Here is a 13,749-nt window from a genome sequence, read left to right on the forward strand (position 1 = left end):
AAAGTGCATGGTCCTTCAAACCGCCAGGTGCTCTTCCTCGGCAATAAAGCTGCTGGGATAAAACTGAAAACAGCCTCCGGCACGTGCAGGACCGTTGGCAGGGTGGAGCTGAGGGGCGGGGTCAAGTGGGGGTGCAGGCTGATTGGCAATCTGCAGTAATGCCTCCGATGATTGGTAGCTGGCGCGAGGGTTGCCGGGACTGGCACGTGGCACGGTCCTTGAATCTAGAAGGCGGCAGCAGCAGAATCTTCTGCAGGTCGCCTTTATTTGTTTTCCTATCAGCAGATGGAAAGGAGGGACCGGCGGTGCGTAGCTGCTGAAATTCAGTGCGCTGGTTGTGAAAGAACAGTAACTAGAGCTTCTGGTGAGGAGCCTGAGGGTCAGCTTAGCGGGGTCAGGGAGAAGGGTTTGGGGATCGGTCCGGGCCGCGGGCGTGGGGACAGATAGGCTAGCAGCAGTTGGGCTGACTGGAAACGGTCACACGGGACACCTCCTGTCGCCCCCCAGGGGGCAGCGGTGAACCCGAAGTCGGTCGTGCGGCGTCGCTCCCCCTGCGCTGTAGCTTCCACCGCTTCTCCTTGATGTTCCTACAGGGCCCTGCGGGCTCTCCCCCGCACGGGTTTGAAAACGCCTACAGGTTCACGGAAGAGTCGATGCCTTGAGGTCAAGATGTAATGAACCTTGAATTTCTTGTGTAGTTTAATTGTACTACACTTGATCTTAGCCAAAAGGCCGAGAAGCGATGTGTAGTTTAATTGTAGAAGTGGCAAGTAGACCACTGTGAAATGTTACTGACTTAAACAGAGATTAAGAGATTAGAGATTTTTTTTTGGTGGAGGAGGGAATTATTGCTCAGTTTGCCACTAAGAATTCCTGTTAGGCGTCTTATGTTTTTTCGGTGCGAGGGAATACATACACAACCTTCCTAGTGACCTGCTATTTTTTTTTCTTTATACACGGTCTGTATTTTATATATATGTTAGACTTTATTTTAGAGCAGTTTTAGGTTCACATTGATCTGCTAATTTAGATTCTGCTCAAATGAAAGCAGGTTCAAGTTATTTTAATGTAATTTAAAGTACATTTTAAATGTATTGGACTGTATACATTTAAAAATATATTGGTGCCTTGGACTGCTTTGTCTCGGACAGGGATTAGTTGTAGAATTTCAACTCCTGGAGATAATGGTAAGTCTTGTTACCCTGTGTAATTGTTTAATGTTTGTACTTTCAAAATGAGTCACTACATCAGTTTTCTTAGTCCCTCCTGGGTGGACACAGATGGGGACTTGTGAACCTGTGTGGAAAAAAATTGGTGGATTATATTTCCCCACGTAGAGACCACCTTTCTCCTAATCTGAGTTTGATCTTGACTGTTGTATAGAAAGTCTCCATTGTTTGAAGGAAATAAGAGTTATAACATGAAGTTTTAGAACATGAACTTTTAAAAATCACTGGTTCTCTTTAAGAATTTTGTGTTACAGTGCTTAGAAATACTCATTTGGAAAGGTGGTGCTTATGTATCTAGAATTGTGAAAAGTGCTTCCTCCCTTGTAAGCAGTAGTATACCACAAGTTATTTTGACTTTGTACAGTATAAGGAAATTTATAAAGACAAAACAGTTAAATGGTTAGATATTTTGGCATTATCTCTGGAATTTAAAAAGTTAGTTTGCTAGTAAGCAAGTTTCAGATACTTGGCTTAAAAGATACTAGTAAGCAAGTTTCAGATACTTGGCTTAAAGCATTAAAGAAATTATTGCTTTTAAAGTGAGAAATCGAGATTGATTTGTTCCACTTATTTATGCATCCATTGGGTTTATGCATCCATTGGGTTTATGCCTCCATTGGGTTTATGCCTCCATTGGGTTTATGCATCCATTGGTTGATTCTTGTATGTGCCATTACCAGGGGTTGAACTTACAACCTTGGAGTATCAGAATGATGCTCTAACCAACTGAGCTACTGAGCCTAAACCGTTTTTGAATCAAAAGAATGCAGTTTTTAATCAGCAAGAACACTAATTTTTTTTGCTGGTGAAAGATGATTGATTTTATCTAGTTTCCTTTCCTTTTTGTCTTGCAGTCTTTTAAAATGTCATCCTTTTGAAGTTGCATAGCTAAAAACATGATTATGATAAACTTTCAATTCTACTGAGCAAGTTAAAATCTATTTTTTAATGTTCAAGTGCAGTTGTCTCCATTTTCACTCCATCAAACCCCCAGCCCCACCCATCCTTGCCTCTCAGCCTTGAACCTGCCCACTTTGGCTTTGTCCATGTGTCCTTTATACAAGTTCCTTGATAGCCCTTCCCCTGTTTTCTGCCATTATCCCTTTCCCTGCTCCTCTCTGGTTACTGTCAGTTCTTTATTTCAATATCTCTGGTTGTATTTTGCTTGCTTGTTTGTTTTGCTGATTATGTTCCACTTATAGGTGAGATTATATGGTATTTGTGTTTCACCGCCTGGCTTATTTCGCTTAGCATAATGCTCTCCAGTTCCATCCATGCTGTCTTGAAGGGTAGGAGCATTTTCTTTCTCTCTGCTGTGTAGTATTCCATTGTATAAATGTACCACAGTTTTTTGATCCACTCATTTACTGATGGGCACTTAGGTTGTTCTCAGCACTTGGCTATTGTAAATTGTGCTGCTCAAACATTGGGGTGCAGAGGTTCTTTTGAATTGGTGTTTCAGTATTTTTAAAGTATAGTACCAGCAGTGGAATCTTAATAATAGTCATGACTACTGTGGCTCAGTGGGTTGGGCTGAGTCCTATAAACCAAAATGTTGCTAGTTTGATACTCAGTCAGGGCACATGCCTGGGTTATGGGCCAGGCCCTGGGGTGGAAGGGCAGGGGGGGCGATGTCCAAGAGGCAACCCAATGGACGTTCCTCTCACACCTTAATGTTTCTCTCCCTCTCTTTCTCTCCCTTCCCCTCTAAATAAATAAATAAATATTTTAAAAATATTTAATAAAAAATCTTGATAGTAGGTTTTCAATTAAGATTATGGTGTTTTCCTCATAAATGCTAGGTTTGTGAGAATGGTCTTTACATGTATCATGTGTGTAGCACTAGTAGCATCTAGCCTCTGTCACTGACAGTATCTTAGTGGCATCTCACCAGTGTCTCATAACTGCCCTCTCTGTATGCTTTACAGGATGCGAAATATAAATTAGTAGAGGTCGATACGATCAACTAGAAAAAACATTTCACTTGGAAACAGAACTAGGCTGGAGTTGGATTATACCATTTAATTAGCCACACAATCAAAATGTTTTCCCATCTCTAGGTTGCATATAACATTCTCAGCCTACTTAGCCATGATATTTCCACAGAGCCAATGAAGAATGTCAGAGCATTTTGTGTGATTTTAAGACATGGCAAATTGAAAGTATTGTAGGTGCCACAAACTTTCTGAATTAATGCAAACAATATTACATAGCGTATTTTGCCATGTATAATGCACACTTTTTTGCCCAAATTTTTGAGGGGAAAAAGAAGGATGCACATTATACATGGGTAGTATGGGTAGTACTAATTCCATATCTCTATTAATGTTTTTAATTCTTTTATTTACTCCTGTGCATTAAAAATGTAACTCTAGCCCTGGCTGGCATAGCTCAGTGGATTGAGCACGGGCCTGCAAACCAGAGGATTGCGGTTCGATTCCCAGCCAGGGCACATGCCTGGGTTGCAGGCCAGTTCCCAGCAGGGGACACATGAGAGGCAACCATACATTGATATTTCTCTCCCTCTCTCCTTCCCTTCCCCTCTAGAGATAAATAAATAAAAATCTTAAAGGTGTAACTCTAGAAAGCAATAATGATGCCCATGTGCAAAATAATACCCTGGAATATAATAATCAGTTTTGTTTCTTCATGTGAATAAATAAAAAATTGAATTAACAAATAAAACAAGATTTTTTTTCCCTGAAAATTTGGGTCAGAAACATAGGTGCACATTATACACGGTGAAATATGTAGCTCTACCTGGTTTTTCTTCTGATGTTTCTCACTCCTTCTGACAAGGAGTGATACCTCCTTCAGAGAGTTTGTGGTACCTACGATACTTTCAATTTGCTATGTCTTAAAATCACACAAAATGCTCTGACATTCTTCATTGGCTCTGTGGAAACATTATGGCTAAGTAGGCTGAGAATGTTATATGCAACCTAGAGATGGGAAAACATTTTGATTGTCCCTTTGAATAGTTCTTGCCAGTCCCTTCTGACAAGTATAGGTTTTCCTGAATTTTGTTTAATAAGTGATCCATTTTTCTTTTTCTTTTTCCTACTCTTTCCCTGTTTTTATTTATTTATTTATTTTTAGAGAGAGGGGATGGGAAGGAGAACCAGAGGGAGAGAAACATCAATGTGTGGTTGCCCCTCACGCGTCCCCTACTGGGGACCTGGCCTGCAACCCAGGCATGTGCCCTGACTGGGAATAGAACCAGCGACCCTTTGCTTCACAGGCTGGTGCTCAATCCACTGAGCTATACCAGCCAGGGCTCTTTCCCTGTTTTTTAAAAATATATTTTATTGATTATGCTATTCGTTGTCTTGATTTTTTTCCCTTTGCCCCCCTCTTCTGAGCACCACCCAATCCTTCAGGCAGTCCTCCCCCATTGTTCATGGGTCATGGGTATAAGTTCTTTGGCTGCTTCATTTCCTATACTGTACTTTGCATTCACATGGCTATTCTGTAATTACCTATTTGTACTTCTTAATCCCCTCACCTCTTCACCCTTTCCCCCACAACCCCTTCCCATCTTGTCAATCAGCAAAATGCTTTCTATATCCATGATTCTGACTCTGTTCTTCTTGTTTGCTTAGTTTGTTTTTCAGATTCAATCGTTGATATGTATTTTTGCCATTTTATTTACAGTTTTGATCTTTTTCTTTTTTTTTTTTTAAGATTTTATTTATTTATTTTAAGAGGGGAAGGGAAGGAGAGAGGGAGAGAAATATCAATGTATGGTTGCCTCTGGTGGGTCCCCTGCTGGGAACTGGCCTGCAACCCAGGTATGTGCCCTGACTGGGAATGGAAACGTGGTTGTTTGGTTCGTAGGCCCGTGCTCAATCCACTGAGCTATACCAACCAGGGCTGATCTTCTTTTTCTTAAATAAGTCCTTTTAACATTTTATATGATAATGTTTTGGTGATGAACTCCTTTAGTTTTTTCTTGTCTGGGAAGCTCTTTATCTGCCCTTTAATCCTGAATGATAGCGTTGCTGGGTAGAGCAATCTTGGCTATAGATCACTGCTTTTCATGACTTTGAATATTTCTTGCCAGTCCCTTCTAGCCTGCAAAGTTTCTTTTGAGAAATCAGTTGACAGTCTTAAGAGAATTCTCCTGTAGGTAACTAACTTTTCACTCATGCTGTTTTTATGAGTTTCTCTTTATCTTTAATGTTTGGCATTTTAATTATGATGTATCTTGGAGTGGGCCTTTTTGCATCTATCTTGTTTGGGACTCTGCATCCTGGACTTGAATGTCGTTTCCTTCACCAAATTAGGGAAGTTTTCTGTCATAATTTTTTCAAATAAGTTTCCAATTTCTTGCTCTTTCACTTCTTCTGGCACCCCTGTGGTGTGAATGTTGGACCTCTTGAAGTTGTCCCATACACAGCTTATACTTTCCTAATTTTTTTGGATTTTTTTTCTTGTTGTTGTTCTGATTGGTTGTTTTTTATTCCTTATGTTCCAAGTAGTTGATTTGATTCTTGGCTTCATCCACTCTACTGTGTTTCCGTATAAATTGGTCTGGATTTTAATTACTGTATCTTTTCATTTCTAACTGGGTCTTTTTATGCTACTAAGTCCTCACTAAGTTCCTTGAGCATCCTTATAGCCGGTGTTTTGAATTCTGCATTTGATAAATTGATTATCTCCATTTTGTGTAGCTCTTTCTCCAGAGTTTTGATCTGTTCTTTCATCTGGGCCATGATTCTTTGTCTCCTTGTTATGACAGCCTCCCAGTGTTTCTTTTTATGTATTAGGTAGAGCAGCTTTGACTCTGTGTCGTGGTAGTGTGGCCTAATGTTGTAGGTGTCCTATAGGGTCCAGTGGCACAGCCTCCCCTACCACCCAAGCTCGGTATTCAGGGTGTTCCCTTTGTGTGTGCTGGGTATACCCTATTTTTGTAGTTGAGCCTTGGTTGCTGTTGGCAGACCAACGGGAGGAATTTACCCAGGTCAGTCAGCTGCAAGGACTGGCTATGTTTACTTACCACCAACTTCATTGGAGGATCAGCTGTGCAAGAGCAGAGTGGTGGTGTTCCAAAGTGGCCTGCATCTTTCCCCTGGGTCTACTGGCCCTGGGGTTTCCTAGGTTGTGCAGGCCAAGGTCAGCTCCCACCTGTGTTCTTCCTGGGGCCACCCTTTCTGAGCTATAAAGCAATCTGAGATGGCTGCTACTTTGTGCTGGGCTTGGAGATTCCTGGGTGAAGCCAAGCTGTGAATCTGTGCTGGATGCTGTTAGTACCAGGCCTGAGACTCACTGAAGCCAGCTGTTGTTTGAGAGGATATAGGAAGTTGTGAAACATGAGCCAAGACCAGCCATTCATATGAAAAAGCAGCTTGGGTGGGGTGATCTCCAAGGCAGGTCAAACAGTCTACAGGTTGAAGGAATCTCAGATATGGTACCAACATGCTAGCTCTTTGATGGGGGTGATTTGGAAAAGGGATAATGACCTCTGCTCACCTTGATACCAGGAACTTCAGTTCCTCCCTTTATACCTCTAGTGTCTTTCAAGCTGCTACCCTGGTGCTGGAGTTCAGAGGGAGTGAATCTGAGTGGGTGAGTCCTTGTATGGGTTCTTTCAGAAGAACTTCTTGGGACTCCAGAAGTTTCTTTCTCAGACTCACTTCCCACTGGTTTTTGCAGCCAGAGTTGTTGGGGCTTATTTTTAGGACATCATTGGAACCCTGTGCTGGGGGGTTGGTGTGGGGCTGGAGCTCCTAACTCCTAAGAAATCCCTCCCAAATTTTTATCCACCACACATGGATGAGGGACCAGCCCATTCAGTGTCTGTGCCCCTCCTGGCAATCTGGACGGATATGGTTTCTTTAGTTTGATAGTTGTCAGACTACCATTCAACTCAATTTCTGGTATTTCTGAGTGCTGGTGGTTCTGTATTTTAGTTGTAATTTTGATGTGGTTGTGCAGAGAGGCAAGCCATGTCCGTGTACACCACCATATTAAGTTATCCATTTCTAACTAATTTTCGATATCTTTTCATACACAAGAAAATCTCCTCTAACTTTCCCCTTTGACTAGTGCTGCATAATGTTAACAAATGGGAAAGATTAATTCATAATTTCATCAATAGGTCACCACAATGAACTTCAATGTGGACATGCTTTTTGTGAACTATGTTTATTAGTAACTGAAGAATACAGCACAATTATATGCCCTGCTTGTGAGGTAAGCTTTATCATCTTTCATATTGAATACATTACAACCAAATGTTAATGGTAAAAATGTTAGAGAAATAAAACATGCTTCTAGTTAGAAACTTTTTAGTTGCATTTTTATTGCTGATCTTTAAGCCAAGACACCTAGCAAAAGATAATGCTATTCCCATGTACTTTACACTTGTTCAGAGTGATCAAGAAGACTACAAGGTTAAGGTCATATATTACTCAGCATACATGTCTTGACTTTTTGGAGAATTCTGTGGAAAATTGGCTCTATTTATTTTTATTTTAGTGAAGTATACAAATCTGTTTTCTCCTTTCCACACATACCAGTACCATGCAAACAAATTTTGAACACCACCTGCCCTTCAACCTTTCTATGTGATCAAATTTATGTTTGTAGACATGTTATAGTATAGAAAGAGAAATAAAACAGAGGCCTAAAGTTAATGTTAACTTCAGAAGCACTAAAAATAGTACAGTTGCACCAGGACTTATATCTACGGACCCATAATAATGAGATCAAATCAACACTTAAAATAAAATTCAATGAACATCATTTGCATTCACTACAAATACAAATGTAATTTGTTTTATATTGCATGTTTCTGGAAAGTTGACTTAATCTCTAAATTCTCAATGTTTCACTTGAGAGATCAGATGAGGGTCTGTATTTATTTTCTGTGGCATTCTGGCAGGCAGTTACTATGGAGGCAGAAGACCTGGAATACAATCCTAGTTCTGTCACACTAAACCTGAATTTCCTTATTTGTCTTGTGGAAGTAATACCTGCCTTTATCTCCTAGTATTGCAAGAGTTAAATCCGAAGTATCTCAAAGTTCTCTGCAAGCTTCAAGGTCATTAAAATAAATGTTCTACTCAACCCTTGGTTATTTAGGTGCAGATTACCTGGTGTGCACATTAAACATTCTAGAAATACATATATACCCATATTTTTCGGTCTGTAAGATACACCTTCCCCTCCCTTTTTCTCTTCTCCCCTCCAAATTTGGGAGGAATAATGGTTGTTAATGCTGCTGTTAAATTCTGTTTACATTTACATTGGTGAAATGTTTTATTTATGTTATTAAATATTTTGCCACATTTTTTGCTTCAACATTTTCCTGTTTTCCTCCTCTAAAACCTAGATGTGTCTTATGGTTCAAAAATACGGTACATATTTACAGATTTGAAAGTTTTAATTATAGCAGAAACATACACATAGTACCAGATGTCTGTTTTGGAATTAAATACTTAACAAATTAAGGCCTTCATTGTGGGACATTCTTATTCCCTAGTAAGTTCCTCAGCTGTGGCTTCTACATAGTTAAGACAAGGGGAGCCTGGCTCCTGTGGTTGTAGTGGAAGTTCCCAGTTTAGTCTTCTGGTGGGTAAAGAGTAAGAGAAAGTGAAGGAGCAAGCAGCCAGAACTTTTTCTGCCCATATCCACTCTGTTTTAATATTTAAACACAGACAGGTTTATTAGAACAGTAACTTTTGCCCTTTTTGGCAAATGATTTCATGTTTGATGGCTTTACATCATTATACTGTATTATTTTGGATAATATCTATACAAATGTTCATAGCTGTTTATAAATACTGTGTTTTTTTTAATTTTTTTATTTTATTGATTATGCCATTACAGTTGTTCTATTCCCCCCTTCATTCCCCTCCACCCTGCATCCCCCACCCCCACCATTCCCCCCCTTTAGTTTATGACCATGTGTCTCAAGTTCTTTAGATTCTATATTTCCCATACTATTCTTGCCCCCCCTTCTATTTTCTATCTACTGTCTATGCTACTTATTTTCTGTACCTTCTCCCCCCTTCTCCTCCTCCCACTCCCCTGTTGCTAACCCTCCATGAGATCTTCATTTCTAAGTTTCTGCTCCTGATCTAGCTGTCCTTTTAGTTTGCTTTTGTTTTAAGTGTGGTTGTTAATAACTGTGAGTTTGCTGTCCTTTCACTGTTCATCTTTTATATCTTCTTTTTCTTAGATAAGTCCCTTAACATTTTCATATAATAAGAGCTTGGTGATGGTGAACTACTTGAATTTGATCTTATCTAAGAAGCACTTTATCTGCCCTTCCATTCTAAATGAAAGTTTTGGTGGATAGATCAATCTTGGATGTAGGTCTTTAGATTTCATGACTTGGAATACTTCTTTCCAGCCCCTTCTTGCCTGTAAGGTCTCTTTTGAGAAACCTGCTGACAGTCTGATGGGAAGTCCTTTGTAGGCGACTGTCCCCTTCTCTCTTGCTGCTTCTAGGATTCTCTCCTTCATTTTAATATTGGCTAATGTAATGATGATGTGCCTTGGTGTGTTCCTTCTTGGGTCCAGCTTCTTTGGGACTCTCTGAGCTTCCTGGATTTCCTGGAAGTCTATTACCTTTGCCAGATTGGGGAAATTCTCCTTTATTATTTGTTCAAATAAGTTTTCTACTGATGGCTGTTCCTTTCCCCCTTCTGGTACCCCTATAATTCAGATGTTGGAGTGTTTAAAGATGTCCTGGAGGTTCCTAAGTCTCTTCTCATTTTTTTGAATTCTTCTTTCTTCATATTTTCCTGTTTGGCCACTATTTTCTTCCTTCTGGTTCATTCCCTTGATTTGAATCCCAGTTTCCTCTTCATCACTATTGGTTTCCTGTGCAGTTCCCTTCATTTCAATTAGTTTAGCCTTTATTTGTTCCTCTAATTTGTGACTAAAATCAACCAGTTCTGTGAGCATCCTGATCACCAGTGTTTTGAACTGTGCATCTGAAAGTTTTGCTATTTCTTTGTTGCTTAGAGTTATGGGCTCTGGGGCTTTGAGATCTTCTTGAGCCATTTTTGGTCTGTTCGCACTGGTTAATTATGAGGAGTGGAGCCTTAGGTGTTTACCAGGGTGGGGCCACCCAGGTCGCTGGGTTGTGATGCTGTATGTGGGGGTGGAGTCAGGGCAGGGTCAGAGCAGGGAAATGGCGGCCCCCTCTGCTGCCTCTTACCGCTGGGGCCTGCTAGGTTGTCTCACTGCCCACTCCCTTGCTGGTCTGTCTGCACACGAATGTGGGACCACATTCAACCTGCAGCCTTGCTCCCTCGCTGGGTATGTAGGTTGCTCACTGGGTCGCTCACTGGGTCCACACCTGGGATCCACATGCCTGAGTCCATCTGACCGAGTTTTCCTGTGCAATGCTGCTCCACCAGCTGCTGGCTTCGCCCCTCTTACCAGTCAGGCTGAAGAATTTGTTGTTATCAGACTTCTGAAAAGTTCAATTTTCTGTGTTCTGGCTGTGTTTTCTGTTGCTAATATTTTGTTGTCTCTAAACTTGGTTGTGGGAGAAAGCACAGCGTTTCTACCTATGCCTCCATCTTGGTGGAAGTCTCCTAAATACTGGTTTTGATTTTAAGGTTATATCTATTTTGTGTCATATTGACTAGTTCTGACTCTGTCACTGGAGACATGTGATTTGTCCCATCCTTCCCTCCTTTCCCCCTTCCCTGGTACTATTAGCAAGGGGCTATTTTCAGATTTTCCAGATGCACCAAAGCTGATCGCTGTTTAAAGGAATCCTTTGAGAAATTGCTGAAATCATGATCACACTTACAAGTTTTTAAAGTTGAGATTTTTGTTGGTATTTAGTATTTATTTGGAATAAAAATGGAAGAATCCAGTCTAAATTAGTGAAAAGTGTGAATTTATTAAATACTTCAGGAATGTAGTTTATTAATTTTAATTTATTATATATGTGCTCTAAAAAGTAAGTGCTCTATAAAGTTAAGTTGCTGTATTCTTGTTAAGCATATAATTTGTCTTTCATGTTGAAGGTGATGCTGTTTATTTCAAACTTAAGACTAAAATGATTTCACTAAGGGTTAAGGGTATACATTTGTTCTTGTATCTGAGAGTGGGTAAATAGTATGGATTTATCTGCTAGTATTTATTTTTCATAGTTGTATGTTTTTAAAATAACATCCTTCCTCTTCTTTTGAGTGATATTAATGGTTATTTAATAATAACCATTCTGTAATTTTGCACAGTCAGATGGCAGATTTTGTTCCAAATAGGATCATACTTAGGTATCGTTCCAGAAATACCAGCATTTTATTGATCTTTCAGACATGAGTCTAAAAATATATTGTGCATGAACAAAGGATAAGTTATCCAATTAAGATATAAGATATATTAAAATCCCATGTGGATTGTAAATGTTCATAAAATACAAATTGAGAGTGTAAACTGGAAGAAAATACAGATAATTTAATCTTAGATGGGGAAGTATTGTTAAACATATCACTGAAGTCAGAAACCAAAGAAGAAATGATAATTAAGTCTGACCACAAGTAACAAAACAAACAAGTAAGAACAACACCATAAATAAAACTTAAATGAGAAGCTAAGGTAGGAAGAGAAAGAAAACTTTTATCATACTTAATTATAAGTTAAGAATCTTTGTACAATTTTCACTGAAATCTTTTAAATCACTTGTATTAATAGTTTTAAAAAAATTTTGGAAGACATGTCTTGTATCATCAAATCTCTTGATAGTCTTCGTGCCAATAGCGTTCTTACAAACATGGTGACTGTTTCTAAAATCTGCTGGACTTTCTCTATGAAGTGTGGCAAGCATTAGCCCCACAAAGAAACACAATACAAGAAGGACAGGGATTCTCTTGTTTGCACAGGGAAAGCAGCATAATGATGGAAAGTAGAGTGGCTGTGGAGGGCAGACTAAGCTGTAAAAGGGCTAAAAAACAAAGATTGTACTGAGGCTTGAATGTGTATAGATCCTAAGAGAATGCCACTAAGAAATCCAAGCATTTCGAACTGGATGGAGATAGGAAGAGTGATCCAGTAATCCAGTCTTAAGATTCTTATTTTGTTTTATTATGCAACAAACAAATGTTAAGAATACATTTGCTTAAAAAATAAATCTGTTCATAGTAACAGTAACCTCTTGCTGAGAAATGTCAAGCCAAAGGGGGATAAATGAGGAGACAAATAGAAATTAAGGGTTTAAGTTAGGGAGGATTTTTAAGAATAACATTTAGTTCAGTGTGATTTATTAAAGGTAACACTTTGTCTATAATTATCTAACAATACTTGGCTACCTTTGGTGCCTCACACTTAAAACCTTGACAGAACATTGTCTTCCCCACTAAAGGTGTATATTTAAATGGGAGACCATTACATTTAGTCATCTGCTTTATTTATCTTAGCAACATTAACTCATTCTCATGAGAACTTCCTGCATTACTTTTAATGGCTGCGTACTAAGCCATGTACATAATAAGTGCTATAATTCTTAACTAATCTCTTCATTGTAAACATTTAGGTGGTTTTCACAATTTTTCACTGTCCTTTACACAATTCCTCAAACTTATCCCTACCAAAAAAATTCCATTAGTTCTGTTAATTTCTAGTTCCAAAACAAATCCATGTTTCCATTTGTCATTTGTTTAATGTTTGACAGTTTGATGAGCAAAAGAAAAAATGAACATCTCCTTGTTTTAAATTGTAATTCCCTGACTACTAGTGAAATTGAGCAACTTCTCCGATGTCTTCAACAGACCCTTTCAGAGGCTTTGCATATTTCCCTTTTGAATTGTCTTTTCCTAATTTGTAGAAATACTTTTCCTAATTTGTCTTTTCCTAATTTGTAGGGATGCTAACACTTTGTCCTGTGTATTTAGCTATTGTCTAACAATCTTTCACTTTTAATTTTTTTAGTTACCTTTACCCTTTCAGAGACGTTTCCCTATTTAGTCCTTTTCCCCTTCCTTCTTAGCTCTAGGTGTTTGATTAGGCGGGCCTTCTCATCTCTCTTTCTCACACACATACACACACCTTGTTTCTCAGACATCTTGGTTCTCAAACATTTCAGTTCTTGACCAAGTTGACAGAAAAAATGTCTCAGTTCCCACTCAAAATTTCGGTTCTTGATTCTCAGTGTGACAGTCCTTTCATGCTGATACCGGTATGATTAGTCATGTGTCTCTCAGGTGACAAAGAAGATAATGGTTTTCAAACAAACTTCTTTTTTAACAGTTTTCTGGAACAAATTAAGTTTGAGAACCAAGGTTCCACTGTGTTTCTAAGTACTTATGCCATGTTTTTGAAAAAGGTATATGCTTAATTTTTTTTACAATACTCATATATGATGTAAGGTGTGTGTAAATTTTATTCATCAGAATGATTAGCTGACTTTCCCAGAATATTTATTGAGTAATCCTTCCTCTGTTTAATTGAAATGTCACTTGTATTCTGTATTAAGTTCCCATGTATATGTGGATTTGTTTCATGGCTCATTCTTCTCTATTGTGCCAGTACCCTAGTGTTTTAATTACAGTAG

The 13,749-nt window shown here is 39.0% G+C and overlaps 1 protein-coding gene across 1 annotated transcript in view; it reads left to right on the top strand.

Annotated features, from left to right (window-relative positions):
- The first annotated feature begins 251 nt into the window (after window positions 1–251).
- Window positions 252–13,749, top strand: part of RNF17 (ring finger protein 17) — a 163,111-nt gene continuing 149,613 nt past the window's right edge. Inside the window, exons 1-2 of the mRNA XM_053657917.1 lie at window positions 252–364; window positions 7,330–7,424. Of these exons, the coding sequence (XP_053513892.1) occupies window positions 286–364; window positions 7,330–7,424 (174 nt within the window). The 5' untranslated portion in view covers window positions 252–285. The remainder of the gene's footprint in view (window positions 365–7,329; window positions 7,425–13,749) is intronic.

The sequence above is a fragment of the Artibeus jamaicensis genome, unplaced genomic scaffold (assembly GCF_021234435.1).
Source record: "Artibeus jamaicensis isolate MK-2021 breed Jamaican fruit bat unplaced genomic scaffold, CSHL_Jam_final contig_2002, whole genome shotgun sequence".
NCBI classification, from domain to species: Eukaryota; Metazoa; Chordata; class Mammalia; order Chiroptera; family Phyllostomidae; genus Artibeus; species Artibeus jamaicensis.